The following is a 24,680-nucleotide window of genomic DNA, read 5'->3' on the forward strand; positions in this document are numbered from 1 at the left end:
CTCAGAACAGATTTCTGTCGATTTGAGCAGTTCCCCGGACATTTGAACCATTTGAGCGGATTTGCTTTCGAGACAGAACCTCGAGGAAGGGGAACGGAGGTTGCACCCACAAAGGGTGAGCTATATGTGGTGAGCGTTTGGAGAGGCAGAAGTGGACTTTTTCACGTCGAGCTTGACTGTGCATTGCCCGCTATGTTTCTCACTATGACGCCATTACTCCTGGGACTGGACAAATGGCTCAGAACCACTTTGTATGCTTTTTCCTCCAACTTGGCTAATTCCAGCAGTATAATCCAGAATACGGTTAGACAGAGTGGAACAACTGTTGTTGGTAGCTCTGTTGTGGCCCTCTTAGCTGTGGTTTGCAGAACTGTTCAGTCTGTTAGCGAGCACAGGGAAGCACAGGGAATTATCTGACACCCAAAGCTAGATCTATGGAAGCTGTGGGCGTGGCCTTTGAGTGGAGTGACTCAATATGTCCCGGTCTTTCAGTAGAACCACTGAGATGATAATACATTTTTATTTATATCTATTTCTATGAGACATTTATATGCCTTCAAATGAAACCGTTTGTTACCTGGTGTAGACTTCGTAATATGGATCCAGCTTACTGCCCTGTCGGTTCAGTACTGGAGTTTCTTCGAGACCATTTTTCAAAGGGAGTAACACCAGCCATGGGCCATGAGGGCTGCGACCGTGGACTATGTCCCTATGGTCGCTTCAAATACTTTTTCGCTTCCATGGAGGCGGGGTTAAGAGATCTAAGCCTTGTCCTGTAGGGTGCTAAATATCTATGTTGATCGTACAGCCTGATGGCGTGAGTCCGACCAGCTGTTTTTTGTTTTGGGGGTAAAATAACATTGTACTGTCACAAAGCAATGCATGTCCCAGTGGGTGGTGGAGGCTATATACTTAGCCTATGAGACGCGCGGGCTCGCTTCGCCCTTAGGAATTCGAGCTCATTCCACGAGGGCAGTGGCTTCATAGGAAGCCTTCCTTGGTGGATCTTCTATAGTCTATATTTTTTAGACACTTTTGTCAATTTTTACAGGCTGGATGTGAGGACGGCTCCTGGCTCCCGGGTTCTTCCGTTTGAGTCGATGCTTTCCTCAGATCCCAGCTGTCTAAAGGTACACCAGGCGTGATGGTATAGGGTTCCTATATGGTGACGTTACCTTCCTCCAGGTACACTATGCATCCACATGGGTAGGGCAGTGCTAAACACTATTTGGCCAATAATATTGGCGGGATGGTACAGGGCTTCAGAAATTCATCACACCAAGAGGTGTTCCCATGCGGTGACGTCACCGCAGCATCTCATTCTCGATTCAGGGAACCGTGGTTACATACGTAACTAAAATGTTTTTTCAGATTAAAAGGTTTTGACGTGGGAAACAGGGATGACCTAGATAAGGCAAAAACATTTTAAAGGTCACCCTGGGGTATAACTGACCTAATGCTTATATTATTCAGTGTTATTGGCATTTGAGCATCAATTACATTTTCAGTATTGTTACTATTGCTATTGTTGTTGTTAATGAGCGGTATAAGATTATCAGACTCAAACTTTTTTCCATATCTTATGTAAATTCAATTACAAACAAGAGCAGCAAGGTAACTGCATACCCTCACCTCAGCCTCGCAATGTTAAATAAAATGAAACCTAAGTTTTAGCAAAAATCTTTAAGAGGATCAAAGAAAGACCAAGATCTGATAATCTTCTTTGCCTAATAATTGAACAGATCATCATACTTTAAGTTCTGCGAGGGGACAATGACGAAGTTATGGACACAGTAATTACAATAAACATCTCTTTTATTTAATTTAATGTGCTAAATCAACAATGACTGACTAACTGAAAAAATAACTATTAACTACTGTCCTCCTACATTATCGACACTATTAACCTGTTTAACATTGTAACACTCCTTTGGCACAATCTGTATTGAATAAAGCACTAAATAAAAAAAGGTGACGACTTGACTAATACAACTATGCCAAGTAAGTACAAAACAATAGAACGCAAATTTAAAACGGTAAAACTTAACAGTCCTACAGTATGTAAACAAATGAGTGCATTTTGCTGAAGAATGTGTGTGCTGTCATCCCTGTTACTCTGGTCCTGTTACTTTGACGTCCCTGTTGCTGTCATTAATTTCATACGTATTTTAAAAATGATATTTGATACAGGTTTTTCCATTGTAACTTTAGAGTATATTTTATACTCTATTTAAAATTTAAAAGGATTTCTCTCTTGTAAAAAATAAATAAATGAATAAATAAAAATCTATAAATTATATAAAGATTTTTTTAGTGTAAAAAATAATTACAAATCCAAATTTGAAACCATCCCAGTGAAAAGAGGGACTAAGATGCTGCTCATATATGTGAAAACTATCACATATTTCTACTTAAACTAGTATATAGTAACGCCTGTGTCTGTAAAAGGATAGACAAGGTAGAAAAATAGTCATATAAAATAATAAATTACATAGCAAGGATCACATACATCTCAGGCTATTTTAAAGTGTCTTCAAACAACTAAATTCATGAATCCTAAACGTTAATCAATTGGGTACGGGAAAAAGTACTCCTCAGGTTTTAAGTACAATCGCTGTTATAACAGTATAGGTGCTGTTGACGATAGTTGCACACATGCTCAAATGATACAGAATGCACAGTTTCCAAGATGAAAAATTGTCAGCTTTATTGTGAACAACATTCCAGAGTTTAACAAGTCAAATACCTGCTAGTATTCTTTGTATTTTTATCCGTTTATTTACACGTATATCTGAGATTTGAACGCTGACAGCAGAGACTACTCTTCAGAACTCAACAACATCCATTTTTAATCGACTAATTTGAGTAGACATCTGTTCTGATATGATTCAGATGATAACTTATTACATACTAAATCAGATGATGTCGAATGTAAAATCAGAGGGTTGGGTTTTGGAGGCAGTGCAGACTACCAGGGCTTAGTTGACGTGTTTTGTTTTTCCTCTTGAGCCTGACAGGAATAGAGGGACCGTTTTTCCTCTGCTGTGCATCTAATATGGCAATGTCAAAAATATTATGTACAAATTTTAAATGATACAGAATAATACATTTAAATCTTTAGTTAGAGTTATGAGCATTGAGACGATTGCGGTACTGCACAACTTGCCATCATTGCGATACTATTTGTTGGAAAAGTGCAGAATACTTTGTACAGAACACTGAACGGGTTGACACAACTGAACGAAAATAATAAATGTGCCACGCCTAATAGCTGTAAAAATAAGACACTTAAGGAAAAAAAACCTCTTCAAAAATAGCATCTCAGTAAAAGAAAATATACACAGTGTGCAAATGACTTGGCATAGACAAAGGGAAAAAAGAGAGAGCCCCATTTCAAAACAGTCTGTTGCGCGTAATGGAGCATGTTGATGAAAAAGGACGACGTTTACATCCATACACATCCACACGTAAATCACTGACAAATTCACCTCCGTTTCCTCTCTATACAACACAATCTTTTTTTAAATTATTCGCAGTATAATATATTTTCTTGAACTTCGTTTTTTCTGTATTTTAAATTTTTTTTTTTTGGTCCATATCGACTATGGGAGGTGAAATAACACCATTTGTCGCAGCGTGCATTTTAAGTCCTCAACTGTACGGCTGCAGGGGAACGGGGCGGGACTTCCTGTTCTGACTGACCAACAGTAGCTTAGCAGGAGGTTGAGTGGCATGTCTTGGCATGCTTTCCCAGAGTAGGCTGGTGAAACTGAATGGTGGATGTGAGTAGTGGTTTATTCCGAGGCGTTGAGGGGGCGTGGCTTTACCGGGTCGAGGAGAGCACATGACCCGGGACCCAGCCCTCTGCAGCGGGTGATTGGCTGTTTGCAGGTCGGTAAACCAGGCACATGTTCTGCTGATTGGACGCCAGGATCTGTACCTTCTCACCAACCACCACACAGATCTCGTCCTCCTTCACAGCGTTGTAATCCTGTGTCACTAGCACCGATGACAGGCCATTACACTCCCCCTCGTCCAGCTCCTGGAAACACAAACACATCTGAAGATCAGTAAAACATGAGACTAAACATTCTGATCAACAATATACAAATTAATTGAGCTGGGTTGAAAAATATAGATTTGAATCCAATCTCATTTTAAAGAACCAATATTAAAGCAATTATGCCCCCTTAGCTGTTATAAATTCACTGTAAACCATGGCTTCACAGGGCTTATTGCTTTATAAAATAGTTATTCCATATACAGTACGTAGCAAGGTAAAAAAAAAACCCTGAACAAATAAAGTGTAATGATATTAATAAAAACAGTATTCTTCCACCAAACAATGTAGTTTCTCAGAATTAGTTTTGGTTGCAACAAAGTGGTTGCCGAGAAACACACAAACGTAAACAAAGGAGTATGTTTGTAGAATAATTTACAACAGCTTCGAACGTGGCTCAACCAATCAGAATCAAGGACCGGAACTATCTGTTTTATAATGACTTTTTAAATACAAAGAATCAATCTTTTGCTGTTTGAACAAACTTCTGTGTATAGGTTACTGCTTTACAGTTTCGAGAGATTTTTTTGCCGTATATTCAATTAGATTTCTTTGGACTAAAAATATCTTCAAAAGAATCAAATCAAGATCAGATTGAATTGAAAATCAAATTGATTTTTGTACAAATTAAATACTTGAACTTATGTCCTTCAATCAAACGGTCGAACACTTCAGACAAATCAGGACAAAGTTTTACAGACAAAAGTCTGTTCCTCACTGTCAACCTTGACCTGGCATGAGAAATAAATAGCAGGGTGAAAAGCTTAGACATATAAAAATAAAAAGTAGCAAGCTGCTCCTTCAGTCTGGTATTCAGAGACAGTGTGATTTATTAGGGACACAGAAAAAAGCAGAGTGCGCCAAGGCCGAGATACAAGCTCACCAGAGAGAGAGAGAGAGAGAGAGAGACTGCAGGGAGAAAAAGAGAACAAGGAAGACCGAGAACAGAACAGAAGAAAGAGACCCTACTGAGAGGAGAAACAGGTACAGAACACAGGCAGAGCTGGAAAACTAGGCCATTCTCCCCACTAAGAATAACTAGCAGCCTCTCACCTCTCCTACCCTCAAAGACAATTAGAGTGGAACTTCACAGCACTGCAGCACAGACACATCCAGTTCATCGAGTGTAGAACTAGTGTAGTGTGAACTAATTACGTTTAATTACATATATCTGGCCTGGATGATACACTAATTAAAATGGTCAGGATAACTAATTGATTTAGTTAGATTACACAAGCCTGTTTAAGCACAGAATGCTATTGAGATAATTGGTCTCCTGTCACACAGGCTGATTAGGGTGCTTTCACTCTAGAACTTTTGCTGTGGACATGAGTTTCACGTCACAGTTCAATGGTGAGAAAGCTGCTTTTTTTGATGCTAAAGAACCCCAAAATATGATAAGCCTTCCTAATATTTATAAAGGCAGTTACACTAGCATTCAAAAGTTTGAGATCAGTAAAATCTTATTTTTTATTTTAAATATTAATACTTTTAATTAACAAGAATGCATTAAATTGTCACAATATTTTTTTATTTTAACCACGTGCTGTTCTTTTGAACTTTCTATTCATCAAAGAATCCTGAACAAATAAATACATACATTTTCTGAAAAAATATTAAAGCAGCTGCATTTTTTTATCACTGAAAATAATAATAATAATAATAATAATCAATTTTCATTACCAAATCAGCATTTTAAAAAGATTTCAGGTGACTCAGATGACTGCATTAATGGATGTCTGACAATTTAATTTAACAGTCTTAATGAGCATAAAAGGCTTCTTCAAAAAACCACCCCAGCCTTTTCAACGGTGTGTATTTTCCAGACATAAAACCCCATTTATAACTGTGAAAAGTAATCATAAAAAAATACAAACTTAAAGGAATTTGTTATCACTCTCATGATTTCTGAGCAGCATTTAGAAAGCAGAATGAAACAGTAAATTTGTTATATTTAAACTTATGTAAAATATTTTTTTGTTTAGTTTAGCTTTGTTTAATCTGTGCTCTCAAACGATCAATTGCGATTAATCGCATCCAAAATAAACGTTTTTGTTACCATAATACATGTGTGTGTGTGCTGTGTATATTTATTATGTATATATAAATACACACACACACACACACACACACACACACACACGCATGTATATATTTAACAAAAATGTTATGTTTCTATATTAAAGATATTTATATACATTTTATGAATATAAATATATACATGAAAATATTTTCAAAACATGCTTTATGTGTTTGTATTTATCTATATACATAATAAATATAAACACACACACACATATTATGTACACAAAAATGTTTATTTTGGATGCGATTAAACAATGTTAATTGTTTGACAGCACAAATTTAAATATTTATTTAGTTTTTTTCATTGATTCCTATCATCATGTTTGAACCTTTACTTTAGCAATTATTAATATAAACTTTGATGAATAAATTTTTAAGTAAACTTTTTCTATAAGATATACAAAATATTGCAAACTGATTGAGAGTCGTTATTATTAATTAATGTGCGATTTATGTCATATTTTGAATCATGCTCACCTCTACATGCTTATTGGGGTTGTGGGCGGGGCTTCCATTGGGGGTGGTGCTGGGTTTGAGGGGGGTGGAGGGGTGAGAGGATGAGGAACGGCTGCTATTGGACAGCTGCCTGCTCAAAGGACCTCCACTCTCCTTCTTCTGGTACTCCTGTGGGTTCTGAAGCGCTGATCAGAAACAGATGAAGAGCAGGTTATGAATGATCTACAAATGAGCGTGATTCAATAAACAGCACTGAGACCCTTTCATATTGCACTTACCTGTGAGGAAGTTGATCTGCAAGTCCAGCAGTTCCCGAATGCTTTGGACCCACTCTTTCTTGATGTCAATGTTCGCAGCCTGAAGCGTCAGTCGTTCAGATGATCCGCGACACGACAACACAAACTTACAGGGGTCGCTCTCCACATGTTCCTCCATGCTCAGGTAGCTCACCTGCACACAAGAGGTTAACAAAAAAGTCAATAAAAAAGTTGTGAATTTAGTTTTTTTATTGAACTTGAGTCAACTTGTGTTGAATGTACCTTGATGCTCTTTTTAAACTGGTACCCTGGTGTTGACGAGCCCTTCCGAAGCAGCTCGCTGAAGATGACGATCTGTTCGAAGAGGAACACTCTGCGCTCTTTACTGCGGGACAGAACACCAGAGTCCTGCTCTGTCACGAAGAACGTGTCCTGCTGCAATAACTTTCCCTGAGCTGTCAACTTCCCCTGTGCAAAGAAACACATGCAATCAATAAGCACTTATACGTACAGTACACCTGTACTTTTTCATTACCTGATATTTCAATAAAGTCAGTTTTTGTACTTTGGTTTTTGTGATTTTCCAGCACTGCCTGGATTTTTTGGAAGCAGATTTGGTAGTAGAATGGTGAAAAAATAAAAAAGGTAATTGCAACTTTTTATCTTACCATTGTAATAAAACTCACCTTTGTTACTTTGTGATAATTACAGTTACATAACGTTTTAATGTACCTCAAGAGAGATGAGTTTACCTCGTAGCCCTGCAATCGTCCAAGGTTCATCATGTCGTTACATTGTTTGGGCACCAGGGACATCAGCTCAACCGCTTTCTACAGGACAGACATTAAAAACCAGCAACGTCAAAACATGACAGGACACTAAAGATAGAAGTCTAAGTGTTGTAGTTTATACATATTAATATAAAATTGCTTTAGTGACCTACCTCTATCTCTTTACAGTCCAGACCTGCTTTAGTGCTGTACTTCAAAAAGTCCTTCAAATAACAAATAAACCAAGACAGGAAACTTAAAATAGGATAATAATCTGACCAAATAGCAAAAAGAAATTTACAGTTAGTAAAATGGAAAATATTAAAATAAAAATCTAATTAAACCAATTAATGTAATATTTTATTAATGAAACTAAAATAATACTGCCATACTTTACTACTACTAATAATTATATAAATACGAGCAGTATGTGCAGAAATGTGTTTTGATATTGATTTTGGATTGAGTGTCTGTTTTTGCTAAAATCTACCCAGACTGAACTGACATATTTGTTCAATTCCCTGTCAAAAAAATACGAAATTAAAACAGGACCACTGTGCAAGCTGTAATAGACTGAATAAGGACAATGTTCAGAATGGCTTATGAATGCATTTTTGTTCCTTCAGGGCTTGTTGTGGGTGCAGCTTTAGTGAGAAAGGGCTTTAAAATTTAGCACTCTTCCAAATAAATGCCGTTTTTGTATGCATCAAAGACAAAATGAATCACGGTCTCCACAAAAAATTATTAAGCAGCACAACTGACATCAACAGTGATGATAATAAGAAATGCTTCTCGAACAAATCAGCATATTAGAACGATTTATGAAGAATCATGTGACTGAGGACTGGCGTAATGATGCTGAAAATTCAACTTTTGCATCACAGGAACACATTTTCATTTTAAATATATAATAAAATAGAAAAACATTATTTTAAATTGCAATAAAATTTAACAATTATCCTGTTTTATTGCACTTTATTTATTTATTTAATGCATCCAAAATAAAACAAGTGGTGCATGGTTTCAATGCAAATCTATGCAATTTTGGTAGCAACTATGACTACGTTTACATGCAGCCAATAACCCGTTCAAAACCGGAATATTAGCAATAACCCGGTCGCGGACGGCCATGTAAACACCGGCAAAACCCGGATATGCTCATATATTATACCTGGGGTAACCCCTTTTCTAACCCGAATATTTGGTCTTGTAAACGCGTTTCGGCATATCCACATCAAAATGTGTGTTCTGCGCATGTTCTATTCGCAAAGAATCTTGGTCTTTTGAGTAGAGAGGGCGCATAAAAAAATCGCAAATGACACACTTAATGTTGTCCGTACGTCCAGACACTAACCGTGTGTCGCCGTTTACATCGGGATATTGGTGACTGATTACACATTCCATGTATACAGGGGTAACTCTCTCTGCTCACGCATGTAAACGGGTTATCCTGAATGTTTCAGAAACCCGAATAGTGACCTTAACCCGACCATAACCCGAATTTTAACAGCTTGTAAACGTAGTCAGTGTTAACCATGGTCAGTATTAAACTAAGTATGTGTAATTCCGTGGTTAATACCTTGAGCAGAAGCTGGTATTTTGTGATCCTCTGGATGGGTTTGATCAGGTAATCACTGATGGACAGTCTGGAGTTTACCTCCTGCTGCAGCTCCTGACAGAAACACCAACAACATCATCAGACAGAGCACTTTACTTCAGAGAGCTGCTCAAATTACACTCACCTCAAAGAACCCATCATATTCAGCCACGACAAACTCTGAGCGGGGCTTGTTCTGACAGTAGATGACATACATGTGTAACCTTCTCTCCTGGATAACAGAGGAAGACAGAGGAATGACGTTTTCTACAACACACACACACACATACAGAGTTCATTTAGTTCAACTCACATGCTTGATAAACAGCTCAGCCAGTCTGTCGTGGTCCTGCAGACATTTCTCGAGTTCACAGAGGAAGAACCTTTAAAAATAAGAAAAGAATACATTTGGTCATGTGTATACCAAATTAGATTTCAATCTGAAATTCAGTCCATTTCCTTCTTTAGCATTTGTCGTTGCTCATGTCAACCAGGAAATTGTATGCACAAGTTTTGCATGCTGATTATTTTGGTATCCAAAATAGCAAACTGTTGCATGAAAATCATGTGAAAGACTGCAAGGGCATTGTGGAGTCAATATACATCACCATTCAAAAGTTTGGGGTCTGTAAGATTTTTTGATGTTACTGAAAAAAGTTCACCAAGGCTGCATTTGTTAAAACAATTTTTTTTTTCTATTTTAATATATTTTAAAATCGAATTTATTTCTGTGATGGCTGAATTTTCAGCATCATTATTTCAGTCTTTAGTGTCACATGATCCTTCAGAAATCATTGTAATATACCGATTTGGTGCTCAAAAAAACATCTGTTATTATCATCAATATTGAAAACAGTTCATATTTTTGTTGAAACCATGTTAAAGAAAAAATTCGGGATTCTGCGATGAATAGAATGTTCAAAAGAACATAATTTATTTCAAATATAAATATTACTGTCCTTTTTGAAAAATGTAACGCATCCTTGCTAAAAGTATATACAGTATATATATATATATATATAAACTTTACTGACCGCAAACCTTTTAATGGTTGTATACATAAAAGTCTATATTTTTTGCTGTCCTGCTAAAAAAATGTTTTTACTTTTAGTTCTAATTTAATTAGGATGTTAAATATTCTGTTAGTTCCTAATAAAAAGCAACAAGTTATTAGTGTTTTGACCAGCTGTGAAAATCATTTCTAGTGTAGCATTAGGTTTATTTCCAGAAAATATTTGATTTCCAAGAACTCTTTCCGGTGAGCATGAAAAAGAGATGTGGTTTACTCTTTATGCCAGTCATAGATTTGATGAATGTTCCCGAATACGATCTTATCCTTCCCCGTCATGTCCTCCGGAACACCTTTTTCCCCAATCCTTTTCATAAAGCCCTAGGGATGAGGAGGAAAACAGACATTTGGAGACTCTCCTTCATAATAAAGGTTCTTAAATGGCTCTCTGTAGCACTTATGAGTTCAGAAGAAGTCTTATCAATAACCATGCACAATGATGATACATCTCCTCTATGTTTTTTAAATCAGTAATAACAGATATCTGTAACATACCTCCACTATGACACCCAGATCCTTCACATAGTCCCTCTCTGTCTGCACCATTTCATTTAACACAAACCTGTGGATGGGGGAGATGCGAGCGATATATCAGATTATGCTAGAACATGCACATATTCCAACTAGCACACTGAGATTTGAATATTTATTTGTTGTTGAATTAATTTGATCAGTCATTCAGCAGTTTCTCTTCATCTTCTCTTACATTCGTCCCCTCATGGCCTTGTTCTTCTGCTCGGTTTCTGGGTCTCTGGGCGTCTGATCAGACGGCGTGACGCTACCCAACACTGGGAAAGACCCAGGCTCTGGAGTCTGAAAGAGAAAGTGAAAAGAAAGAGAGAGAGAGAGAGAGAGAGAGAGAGAGAGAGAGAGAGAGAGAGAGAGAGAGAGATAAGAATCAAAACTGAGAGGGAAAATGTGCACACACAAGGTACAAGGTGTTTAAGGAATAGCTCAAATGTTGTCATCATTTACTCATTCTCATGTCATTTCAAACCCTTGACTTACATTCTTCTGTGAACAAAACATACAAACAGGTTTGGTGAACTGATTCAAATGATTTGTTCAAAAGATAAGAAAAAACGTCATGGGTTGACTGAAGAAAGTGAAGGAACTGCAGGGGGTTTGGGAGTTGATCAAAAGCTAATCATTTTTTAAAAGCAAAATTGTTAATAACATTAAAACAAAATCAAATTAAAAGATTTCTGTAGAACAGTTAGTAAAAAATTTGACATTTTATTGGTTTCCCTTTATATGTGTGATCACTAACTGACATGAAAATGTAAATGTGTTGTTGAATTATTAAAAAAATAAATGTACAATTTTGTAATTACTAAATTATTTAATTCTAACAGGTTCAGCTGACAAACCTAGATTAGAACAATATAAAGATGAACAAATGATGACATAATTTCCATTAATCTTTTAGTGAACTATTCCTATGCAGAGAAAAAACAAAGAAAAAGGACAAAACCACGATAAAAAATTGAAGCAAGTTTATGTTTCACCTTCTCCTCCTGAGCGGAGGGGTCCTTGATGATCTCCATGGGGGGAGGGAGGGGTGTGTGCGGTTCGTCTTCAGCCTCTTCCTCTCCTCCACTGTTCACTCCTCGTCTTCCTCTCTTTGGAGAAACAGAGAAAAACGTCACACCCGTTTCAATGGATTCATTACAACCGCCACTGAAGAGCCGAGGGGAATCAATAATTTATAAACTCCAACAGTAGACACACTCCTCATAAAACATGCACCTGTACAGGAAGCTCTTCTACATGCAAACGTTTGAGAAGACTAAAATATGTGACCCTGGACCACAAAACCAGTCTTAAGTGTCTTAAGAGTCTTCATTTTTCCAGTATTGAGAGTTATACATCATCTGAAAGCAGAATAAACAGCTTTCTATTGATGTATGGTTTGTTGGGTTAGAACTAGAGCCCTGCACGGGTCTCAAATTTTTTCCTAAATTCGGTTTTATTTATTTATTTTTCAAAATTCTGTTTTTTTTCTTTTTCATTTTAATTGTTCTGTATTGCTTTTTTTTATTCATTTTTCTTAATTCCTTTTTTTAAAGTTCAATATTCAAATTTTATCAATTAAAAATCATGACTAATTAATCAGAATCATTAAACGTATACATTTTCACATCAATTTATTAAAAGTTTAACAAATATTACAAGTTTTTTTTATATTTTCTCACTATTTTATTTATATTTTTTATTGTTACCTAATTTGTGTTTTAGAATGTCAAATTATTCGAATGTATAAACAACTTAATTTATTAATATTTTTTTTTTTAAAGAAGCCATTTGATTTTTTTCCCCCTCAGGAATGTGTTGTGTACTTACATTTTTATAGTTATCACAATGAAGGCATAAGAAATTAATTTCATTTATCTTTTAATTATTGAAAATTTGGAAAACCTAATTTTTTTTGGGAAAGAAAGGGGATTTACTATTAAAATTAAAACATGGAAGAAATGTTATGTGAATAATCCTTTAAAAGATAAAGTTTGTTTCATTTTTGTAGTAGTACAACTAGTAGCCGGCTATGCAGGCTATGTTACATTCTACTGAAAAATAATACCATACTTTTATTTTGACGAGTTGAATACCTTTATAGTTCTATGATGCTAGTTTTACTCAAATTAAACTGTAAAATGTTCATGAAGTGACTATCAGAGCAGTTTTGGAGATGTTGTTCATGAGTTTCCATCCTCATTTAGTGAGACGCTGAAATCACCACGAGCATCAGGTGCATTTCTGTGTTTAGTAAATCAAATGCGCGTCTGCACCTTTCATCTACAGAAACTCGCAGAACATGCAGGATTCATATTTATATCTAATTTTGTGGCTTTATATTTACAGATACATATCCTGATTTGATTCAAGTTTAATGACCTCCTTTTGATGAATTGATTAAAGGTGCACTGTGTAATTTTTAGCAGCATCTAGCGGTAAGAATGCGAATTGCAACCAACGCCTCAGTCCCCCGCTCACCCCTCCCTTTAGAGAAGCTAGAGACGGTAAAGATGTAGTCGGCAAAGACAGCAGAAAGCAGTGAGATTTCTTTTACAAAGATATATCAAGGAATTATATTTACTTAATTATTCAACAAATCAATGTTATTGTGAATCTTAATGTACTTGTTCATCATTGTGTCAGTGTTTTATTCGCAGAAACAACAAAGAGACGAAACGCGCTCTGTAGAGCAGTTTGTCCGTTTTGGGCTACATGCAAACATGGTAGTGACTTCCATGTAAGGGAACCCGCGGTGTAATTGCTTAATCTAAGGTAATAAAAAGATAGAGGTTCATTAAGAAAGGTTTTTATACACCTCTGAAAACATAGTTATACTGTATATATTATATTGCATTTCTGTAAATAGATCGTTGTAAATATTACACACTGCACATTTAATTCACGTGGCCGTGACATTTTGTGTAAAACGGCTAATTCCGGTTTTATGACTGGATAAACACTTCACTGTGTAATTTTCCCACTTATCATGAGTCCACTTGCCTGATGTGAACATATAATATCTTACATACCACCAATGGTGAAAGGGCCAGTGTCATGCAAATATACTTGAAAGGTATGGGCGAGGATATCGTCACGTTCTCGCGAGACCAGTTAGACCTCGCGAGATCTCGTGCCGCGAGATCTGTCACACCCCTCTTAGCAATGCTTATTACTAAACAAAAATTAAGTTTTGATATATTTACGGTAGGAAATGTACAATGAAAAATGTATAATTTTGACACATACCATGTTTTTTTTGGCTATTGCTAAAAATAGACCCCAGCGATTTAAGACAGGTTTTGTGGTCCAGGGTCAGATATGTCATGTTAGGTGTGATCCCAGATTAAGGAGAGTGCATTTCTACGCGTTGTTTGGTATGTGGTATTGTTACAATGCTGGAATGTTGCCATTATGCATCATGTTATGCAACCTTAATGGTTAATTCCTGTACCTCTTCAGTGCTGTCCTGGTGCTGCGGTCCCAATTCTACACTCTTCCGGCCGTCTCGTTTACGCTGTTTGTTGTTGGGTTTTTTGGCATTAGTGTTGTCGCCCTTGCCGTGGCTGAGACGTCGTACTGGGCTGGTGAGCCATTTTTTTAGTGTGTTTCCAGTAGTTCCAGAGCGTTTAGGTCCTGGAGAACCGGTCGGCAGAGAGGTCATGGATGTCTGCGGCTGCAGCGATGCGGCAGACTCAGATTTGACCTCTGAACTTCCCACAGGATAGTTTTCTGTTGAACAAAAACAGCAAAAATGATATACAAATATTTAGAATAAAGAAATCTTACATTGGAAGTAACAGACAACCAATTAAAGCAATTCAATTCCAACTAAATATTTAGAAACTGGCATGTAATACCCAACCTCAATACATTTTGAACACGACATAACCTCAGAATATATATCATATCATATATCAATATGACACAAACCAATGAAGAAATATTCACTCCAGCTGAAACATCAAAACCCACGGAACCAAATCCAACAACAGGAAGCCAAGAAACCTGAGCACTGTGTTGGACAGCAAACTCTCTACTGAGGTGAAAGGCAAAGCAGCTGTCTGGTCTATAGACTACTAGTGACAGACACAATTGTAGAGTGAAAAAACCAGCTTGACCTGATCTGAGCATAAAGGTGTTCTGTAATTCCACATAGCAGGACATTACATCAGAGGGACATTACAAAACCAAGGGACTGCAGAGTTCACAGCTTGTGGAATTTACCCCAGAAAACCATTTTAATTGTCCATCAGATTGTAAAATCATAAATCATATACCTATTAAACTATCATCCTGAAGTACATAACACATCATAACGGCATGACGTTAGCATAAAATCGGTGGAAAAGAAGTGCTTATCAGTCTTGTCTCTGTGTGAAGATATCTCCAATCTTTCAACTCATGTTACGACTGGCTAAAGAAGCAAACTCTCACAAATGCACACACAAGTCAAGTCAAGTGACCTTTTTTATATAGTGCTTTATACAATACAGAGAGTGTTAAAGCAGCTTCAACGTCTACAGGAAAAACATGCTGAAAATGCAAGAGAACATTTTTCAACTGTGGTTCACCTATATAAAAAAATTAGGCCTACAGTTGACCACATGGTTTAGTATGTGTGTGTGTGTATATATATATATATATATATATATACACACACTAAGTTTTGGGGTCAGTAGTAAGATTTTTAATTTTACAAATAAATACTTTTGATTCAGCAAGGATGCATTAAATTGCTCAAAAATGAAAGAAAAGACTTACATTGTTATAACAGATTTCTATTTCAAATAAATACTGGTTAAATAGAAATAGTGGTTATCTATGCCATTCTCAAATTATCCTTCAACATTCTGAGCTCGCAAGCAACTACAACCTGCTGAGTTGATTACAGAGCTGCAAAAGAAAAAAAGAGAGAGAGAATAACATCAGAAGAATAAACAGAACAGTTGTTCATCCACCCGGAAACTATTCCCTCCTTAAACTGACAACTGAGACTCTACATTTACAGCTCAAACAACATTTTTTTTTCCCCTGAAGGAATTCATGTAAGTGCTAAAAAGTAGCTAAATTATGAGCTTACTGTTTCTGCTTTTAAACCCAGCAGTCGCAACAGCTGCTAGCACTGTAAGCGTATTTTAGTAACTGCATTTTATATTTGTTGTAAAGAGTAAAGGGATGAGTCAAACGATTATGTGTGCTAATTAACCGCATCCATAGACATTGCTACAAGTAACAGATCACCAGGAATATGGGTGCTCCTTAGAGGATGAGCTGAAATAAACAAGCTGAAGAGTAGTCATGCTCACTGCTGTCTGCTTGAGCACAAATCATTAACTCAATGCTGCTTCAGACACGGCGATGCGGACTAACTGCAGATGTTGCGTAAGTAACTTCCCATGGGGTGAGAATGGGACAAAGGTCACTTCCTTGATACGTGTTCCTTCAAAGAGCCATTTACCCCCAAGCACCCCTGAAACTGCCCCCCCAACACCCCCTTTCAGGTATTCACCAATCAGATCTCGCTCTGCTTGTCCTGAAAGCCCCAGGGAGGATCCACGCTGATCATGTGCTGCTATAATGCCCCTTTGTTAGAATTACACTTTATTTCCTCAAGCTCCACTGCTGTCATTAGAACAGGCGCCTCATGTTAAGCATTCCAGACAAACCAAATCTTCACTACTGATACTTTATTTAAATTTCTCTCTAGATATCAATGAGACAGCCACCTGAAATCAACAGTCAGCCACGCTCATGTACACAAGTCGCTGAAGTAACATTCTAGACAGAACAAGAACAACAGTGAAAAAGAAAGGACTAGAAATCCTGTAGAAAATACAGGAACAAATGGGTTGTGTTCATGCTTTTTAGGGTCATCAACAGTACTATTATTACAATTGATTCCCAAGCTATTTTTCAGTCAAAAGCATGGCAGTAAGCATTCAATTAAAATACAATATTAAGCTATCAAAACATATATTTCGGCCAATGCTAAAGAATGCTAATTTAAAATAAACCAAAATGTACATGTGATTTTGTACATGAATAATTGATATTTGGTCACCCCTTGGTCACAATTAAATACATTAGTTAACATATAAAAAATAAAATTTCATTAATTTCATTAAGGTTCATTAAATAATACAAATACAACTTTTGTTTTTAATACATTTTAAGTAAATGTTAAAAATAGCATGTACTAAGATTAATAAAAGCTCTTTCATTGTTAGTTCTTGTTATTACTCATGTTATTACTAATTAATTTTAATTAATTTATATTTTAGTTACACATTTATATATATAGATAAATAAATAAATAAATAAATATATTTTAGTAAATGGAATTTTATTGTAAATTGCTACCTTAAAATAGATTGCACTTTATTTGACAGTACATGTACTTACTGTGTATACTTACAGTGTACTTACCTATGAAAGTACAGGTGATATAAGGTAACTAACTGGGTTTAGAGGTAGGTTCAGCGTAAGTGCAAAGTTATTGTAAATACTAGAATAAATACAGTACGTACATGAGGAACAGGACTGTAAAATAAATATTTACCTTAATATCTATGCGATATATATGTAAATATTGGTATTATTAACATTATAACATTTTAATAAGTCAGTCCATAAGTGTACATCTGTGTCATCAATCTGTCCTCTAAGAGGTCCTTATCCTGAAAAAGACTGAAGACCCCTGATCCTAATTCATATACTGAATCAATAAATGTGCTATATCTTCAAAGAGCATGTTATTCTTCAAGATAAAAAGGGTAAGAAATGATCAAACGGAGCAGGGGACTTGATTTGAGCTTCAAAGCAGAGGGAACAGCAGACACATCGGTTTGCTGATGGAGAAATTAGGTTACAGGAAAACAGAGAAGCTTGAAGGGGCAGTATATCGCTCACACGCACAATACACACTCACAGACAGACACAGCGTTTGATATTTTTCATTAATTATGAAATAACAGTAGATACTGTATGAAAGGGAAAATGTAACAGTAAAAAAGGGTTACAGCTAACTTAATAGTTTGACTGATGTCTACTGCATGAGGTTGAACCAGAGAAAGTCATTTTGAAGGGTAAGTAAAAAAAAAAAAAAAAACTCCTTGAGGTGTTTCTGCAGCGCGACCCATGGAACATGGCGCTAGCAACACCAAGGACATAGATTCAATTCTTAGGCAACAAATTGACTGATAAAATATACACCCTCCATGCACTGTTAATAGCTTTGGGTGAAAGTATATAACAACTGCACATTTTCACTTTTTACAATTTAAATGCTTATCAACCTCCAAAAGAACTCACTGAAATGACAACACTGCAAAAATCATCAATGCTTTTGCATTTAACACAAAACACACACACAAGTCACACATCACACCCCTGAGCTTGTCAGGATTCAGATCACTGAACCGTTACATTAAATACCAGAGTTCAGTAAAATATCCACATAAAATTGCACCAACACACAAAACTCAATCATAATCATAAACCCAGACTCACAACACCCTACTCCCACTAGGCAACATACACAGACCCACATGCTTCCACACACTGCTGATCGCATCTGCATACATTACAGTGTGTTGAGTTACGCACCTGCTCCATCACAACAGCGAATCTTTCCCAAAATCCAACTGAGACAAACTCCACAAGAGCAACATGACCTCCCGCTCCGCATGCTGCTCGCTCACTGTCTCATATGCGCGTCAGGTGAGAGACAGAAGAGGAGAAAGGGAGAAGGACGTATTGGGAGGTGAAGGACGCTGTGGCTCTCTCTGCTTCAATACTGAAGCTCAGCTAGAAGTTCAGCGCTACTCTTCACAATAAAGGGGAGGGACCAGGGGGCGGGATCAGGGGCCACAAAGACACACACATTCAAAAGGGATACAGGAAGGTTCTGTTAAACCAATATGCAAAAATAAAAATCTCTCTTCACACAAGACTGGAGCAACTGAAGTGACCGTTTTGATGTTGCTACAGGGAAAGACAAACTACCATTGTGAGTGTATTTCATGTGTGTGCGTGTGTGTGGTTGTGCGTGCGTGTGTTTGTAAATCCTGAAATCAGTTACGTCTGCATGCTGCAGTGGCCCATTTTTGATAGGGTGTGTCTACAGTATATCACAAGATCTTTGTCCCCACTTCAGAGGTTCAAGATCACACACACACAAACGTTGGGCTTCCACGTTTTATGCATGTAATAATACTAGTATTATTATCCTTGTGGGCAATAATGCAGGGGATACCAGGTACACACATGCACACATATGACTAAATAGTCAAATTATACTTAAATATATTTGAATCAAATAACAGACATATTTAAGATATGCACACATCACTAAGAAGCTTATTCTTGTTCATAAAGATAGTGACAGTAAAAACCTAAGTTTAGGGTGAAGGGTCATCCTAACATTTCCTACAGTAATGTTTAATGTTTATATTCTCTATTCAATAGGCAAGACAACTGTGCTATTCACATGTGAGAGAAGCAAAAACACACGGAGTAATGTGAAAACATACATTATTGGATATTGGCCTAATTAGAAAATGTATAATAATTATACATTTTAAAGATTGTATTAATTGCAACATTTCAAGGTCTAGAAATCGCACTTTCAAAAATGCGTTCAAGGCAGTGGCTGTTTTTAGCATATTTGAATGCTATGTTAACTTATTTTAAAGGGGGGGTGAAATGCTATTTCATGCATACTGAGTTTTTTACACTGTTAAAGAGCTGGATTCCCATGCTAAACATGGACAAAGTTTCAAAAATTAAGTTGTACATTTGAAGGAGTATTTTTGTTCCCCAAATACTCCTTCCGGTTTGTCACAAGTTTCGGAAAGTTTTTTTCGAGTATGGCTCTGTGTGACGTTAGATGGAGCGGAATTTCCTTATATGGGTCCTAAGGGCACGTCTGCCGGAAGAGCGCGCGCTCCTGTATAGCAGAGCACTGAGAGCACAGACATTTCACTGATCAGAGCGATTAACTGATCAGAGCGAGAGCGTCGCGAAAAGTCACAAAAGAAGTGTGTTTTTGGTTGCCAGGGCAAGACAACCCTGCACAGATTACCCAAAAAAAAAAAAACAGCATTAAGGGACCAGTGGATGGAGTTTATTTTTACAAAGCATCAATGGAGTTGTGCAAGTGTTTTTGTTTGTTCCCTGCATTTCGAAGATGCTTGCTCACAAGGCCCAGTTTGACGACGGATTTGCGTATCGTTTATTTCTTAAGGATGATGCAATCCCAAGGAAAAAGGGTCACGATCGTGTGTTGGAACCGCAGACGGTGAGTAAAACTGCTTCAAATATCTCTGCCTCCTTGTTAGTGCGTCCCCTCCCATGCCAGAGACCCGGGTGCGAGCCCTGCTCGGAGCGAGTCGTTGCTGCTGCTGCTCTCGTTCAGTTTCAGCCTCTGGATCTGATTCTGGATCATAAATAAACGGCTGAATCTGACTGTTAGCCATGGTTTGTTTTGGAATGATGGGTTTTCCCTCACGGTAATGTCACAGCTTCCACATGCTCTCAACGCAAAAGCCTATTCGCGCTCGTCATTCTTTAGCTCCGCCCACACGTCACGCCTCCAGTCGGTCGTGTTTTTCCGGGAAAAATCGGTACAGACTATCTTTCTCTTATGAATATAATAAAACTAAAAACTTTTTGGATTTATGAAGGATGCAGTACTACTCTATATGTACTCAAGATTAACAGGATATTGAGTGAAAACGAGCATTTCACCCCCCCTTTAAATGATTTAGTCATGGGCCCCTTCGAAGTTTGCAAGGGTAATCTATGTGTGAAAATGTGAATCACTGTGGCACAACTTTAGTTACAGCTCAAATTAGAAAAGGTGTGACATATTTGACAGATTGTAGTATCTCATGGAGGATAGCCCATAGTGTGCATCATTTTGTTTCTGGTTCTGGCCTGCAATACTTGGAATACTATTTCTACAATGTACAGGTTAACTATGAGACAACTGGCAGGGTAATATTTTGGAATCAAAGTTCCAACAACATCAACATGAAGTTCCAATAACAGTACCGAAAAAAGCCCAGTCGACAGAATGAGGTGTAGCGTAGCGTACAGTGAACATTGGGCAGAATCCGTCATGCCTGACTAAAGATTTTCCATGTTACTCTGCATCACTATCTGTTTATTATTACTTTGTTGTAATCAGACACTGAGCAGCACACACATACACACACACCACTATCACATCCTCAAAATATAAAGGCAGAAGCTTGAACAGGCATAAAAAATTCACATGATAATTAAATACAGAAAAAGAGGGAGAACATATGGCAGACTCTTTAAGTGAGATCATTCCTGAAATATTCTAGGTTAAGTACAAGCTTATCTCTATGAGTGTGACAGTTCAGCTCGTCATAGTTCAGCGGTCATCTTGACCTGTCATTTTCTATGTATTTTATTTTTCTTGAAAGAAACATACCTGGAAAAGGCAAGCTTCCCATTTCCTCTGTCTATTCTTAGATCCAGTCCAGAACTGTCATAATGTTTGGGGTGGGGGGTGTTGGGGTTCTGGTAGGGATGTTTACAAATGTGTTCTTCTAAACACAGGAAGTGCAGTGCAGGGAGACATCAGGAAGTAAACGGACTACAATACAGACTGTTCCGCTTCAGACAGTACGGGGCCCTAAAGGCACACATTAACACCACCCTGACCCAGAAACCAAAGCTACACCCTCGTGGTCCTTAATTTGACCTCTAAAAGTTACTACCACAATAAAATAACTTTTTATAGAAAGGTGAATTGAAAACAAAGTGAGACATCTTGTGAGCCTGTGAGTGTCTCAAAACTGAAGCTCCACCAAACACATACATCAATCCCCTGAGAAGGATCAAAGCAGGGTGCAAGCCTTTCGTAGCAACTCTAGCACCCTGCTAATTAATGATCAAACCCTATTTGTGCCTTTCCCAACTGAGAACTGGCTCCCCTGGAAAAATCCAGATCACATGCTGTTCAGAGAGCCATGGACACGTGTACAGCAGCTTAAAACGATAGATCATTCAAACAGGAACATTTCTGTTATCATACTTTATTTGAAACCTGTATGGATTTTTCCCTCACAGAATACAAAAGGAGCTATTGAAAATAATGTGAAAGCTGCTCTTTAGCATGTAATGTAAGTAGATATTAACTGGGACTGTCAAAAATACTACAAATCAGTGGTTCTCAATCTTTTTGAAATATTTCAAAGCCCCCCAATATGATATGTGTTTAAAGAAATTGATATTTTAATTAGGAAGGATGTGTTAAATTGATAAAAAGTGATAGTAAGGACATATTATTAGAAAATACTTCTATTTTGAATATACTGTTATTTTTATTCATTTTTTTTTCAGGATTTGTTCATGAATAAAAAGTATTAAGCAGCACAACTGTTCCCTAACTGTCGGTTACTACGAGTTTTGTTGTGATGACATTAGGGGATTTACTTGGGAGCCCCAATACTCTCTCCCAATACTCTCTGTCTTTGAGAGAAAACGGCAATGATGGATTCCCCCACTTGGGTATTGTCGCCATTCCGAATCAGACCCGGAGTTGACTGTGGCTAGGGGATACGTTGACATTCTCCAGGTGGAGAGTATGGTTGTGGTGCACCTGTTCCCACAAAATGCCACCAACATTAATCTATTATTTTGATTTCAAATCCGGTGTTTCTGAAAATGCTTTTTCAGCATTGTGATTCTATTTTCTAACAGTACAGTAATACAATCTTTCATAGACATATTCACGTATAAACTCAATAAATAAAATTTTGTTTTCCTATTTCCACAAGTACCATCTATTATTGCCTTGTTTATTTAAAAGTGCACTTTTCCTTGTTTTAAATCTAGCCAAAAAGCCATGTGTTGACCGTGAAACAGTAGGCATTTACATTATATTATATTTACTAATTTATTGCTTTTATCCAAAGCGACTTAAATGACACATTAATTGTATGCATTTATTGTGTAATTACTACATTTCTGTGTCAATCCATGTTAATTTTTAACGTGAAACATTCAGTGTCACTTTAATTCAGCATGTGCACTGCAGCACAGCAGAAATAGACTGGATGCATGACTGCTGCAGACACATTGCTCCTGGAGTGTGGCGTTATTTTAATGACAAATGTCGAGGGCACATTATTGTAGCGTGAAAGCACATTAATATAATATGCGAGCACGAATCTCTTAATCGCACAGCTCTATAAGGTTTCTCTCTCAGTGAACATGTGTCTTCCCTGTGACAGATCATTCTGTCAGGCTCTGCTGGCAGTCATTCTTCCCTACTCTCAGGTCGGACCTGGAGGTAGTCCCATTCCATATGTACCCAGGCCTGGGTCAGTCCATATCAGTGTCTGTACAAGATACCTCTCTATGGGTGGGATGTGGCCTCCATAGCACCCTTCTCCGGAAGGCTCGCTTCCCCATTGTTACTGCCAAGCTTTAACAACAGTGAAGACATACACTGAAAACATAGAGTGCTTTCCCGCGGCTGTAGACGGTAATGTTTTCTCTTGGTTCTAAATAAATGCGACTTATAGTCCAGTGTGACTTGTATATGTTTTTTTTCCTCTTCATGACGTATTTTTGGACTGATGCGACTTATAGTCCGAAAAATACAGTATTGACTTGTTAATAATCTGATTGCATAACAGTTTCATATTACATCCCAAAGTGGCACTTGCTATTGAACTGCTATTGGCAGCTTTGGATGGAGGTTCAACATAACCATCAGGAAGTGACACATGATCTGTGTTTGTGGGCGGTGAATATTTGTGTGGGTGTTACTCACCTTTCCCAGGTGAGAAAAAGCAGTCCATGTCAACACTACTGCGGGAGTGAGATACAGACAGGGTGCTGCTAGGAACCAGACCCTCCTGAGGGGGCGAGTGTTCGGTGGTCCGCACTAGACACCAGCCGGGCCGCTCTCCAGACCTCTCCAGCAACTCGACGGTTTGACCCGACTGAATGCTCAGCTCACCCACCGATCCAGCAACAAAGTCCTGGAGAACCACAGTCTGCTCACAGCCACCCGACAACTACAGAGAGCGAGAGAGAGAGAGAGAGAGAGAGAGAGAGAGAGAAAAACAGGTTTTAGATTTCTTAAGAAGCCTCTTATGTTATTTTGGAAGAAAAAATGAGTTAGATATCTGTTTGCATCTATGCTGAAAACAGTTTTGTGAAAACTGTTTTTTATTCCAGAATATATATATATATTTTATTATTATTCATGTGATGTAAAGCTGAATATTCAGCATCAATATTTCGTCACAAGATCCTTCACAAATCATTCTAATATGCTGAATATTATCAATGTAAAAAAACAGTTTTTGCCCCTTAATTAATTAATTAACTTTTTTTTTTTCTGAAACCTCAGCACAATACCAGTCAAAAGTTTGAGCTAACTAATAAAAAATATATTCTTTTATTCAGCATACTATTAAATGCTAACGTTATTCCTCTAAACTTAAAAACACTTTTTTTAAAGGTTGAGCAATAAGTTTTTATGATCCAGGCAAATCCTGGTGGATATAAAGTCCCACCCTATATTATTTCCAAATAATACAAAATTATGCAGAAAAAGTGTTTGCTAGAACTGTACAAAACCATCTCAGGAGAAAGGAAAAACAGGGCAGGCTGAGAGAAACCAGCTCACTGAAGAAATATAGTGAGTCAATCTCACTCTAGAGTGACAGAAAATAATTTCAACACCTCACACACACACACATTTACAGACATGTTCTAATCTTCATCAAACACACCGACTGAAACAGAAACTGAGCTCAAGACTAAGAGAAACAGAATGAGTAAGAGAGGAAAAGGCAGGTCTGAACAGCTGTTCTCCTAT

General features: G+C 37.3%; 1 protein-coding gene across 6 annotated transcripts in view; it reads right to left on the minus strand.

Moving 5' to 3' along the window:
* Nucleotides 1-2,681: 2,681 nt before the first annotated feature.
* kalrnb (kalirin RhoGEF kinase b) overlaps nt 2,682-24,680 on the minus strand; it is a 71,862-nt gene continuing 49,863 nt past the window's right edge. For 3 of the 6 annotated variants that reach the window (XM_052559290.1, XM_052559291.1, XM_052559292.1), the window contains 15 exons: nt 23,625-23,871; nt 14,262-14,539; nt 11,803-11,916; nt 11,001-11,107; nt 10,790-10,856; nt 10,512-10,615; nt 9,539-9,608; nt 9,371-9,457; nt 9,208-9,300; nt 7,802-7,852; nt 7,611-7,688; nt 7,141-7,326; nt 6,880-7,051; nt 6,623-6,786; nt 2,682-4,042 (listed from right to left, as the gene is read on the minus strand). In XM_052559290.1, coding sequence (XP_052415250.1) covers nt 3,824-4,042; nt 6,623-6,786; nt 6,880-7,051; nt 7,141-7,326; nt 7,611-7,688; nt 7,802-7,852; nt 9,208-9,300; nt 9,371-9,457; nt 9,539-9,608; nt 10,512-10,615; nt 10,790-10,856; nt 11,001-11,107; nt 11,803-11,916; nt 14,262-14,539; nt 23,625-23,871 — 2,037 coding nt within the window. In that variant the 3' untranslated portion in view covers nt 2,682-3,823. Of the gene's footprint in view, nt 4,043-6,622; nt 6,787-6,879; nt 7,052-7,140; nt 7,327-7,610; nt 7,689-7,801; nt 7,853-9,207; nt 9,301-9,370; nt 9,458-9,538; nt 9,609-10,511; nt 10,616-10,789; nt 10,857-11,000; nt 11,108-11,802; nt 11,917-14,261; nt 14,540-14,740; nt 14,902-15,996; nt 16,016-18,415; nt 18,610-23,624; nt 23,872-24,680 lie in introns of those variants that run through there. The other 3 variants (XM_052559293.1, XM_052559294.1, XM_052559295.1) reach the window with 3 other exon arrangements.

The sequence above is a fragment of the Carassius gibelio genome, chromosome B6, assembly GCF_023724105.1.
Source record: "Carassius gibelio isolate Cgi1373 ecotype wild population from Czech Republic chromosome B6, carGib1.2-hapl.c, whole genome shotgun sequence".
NCBI classification, from domain to species: Eukaryota; Metazoa; Chordata; class Actinopteri; order Cypriniformes; family Cyprinidae; genus Carassius; species Carassius gibelio.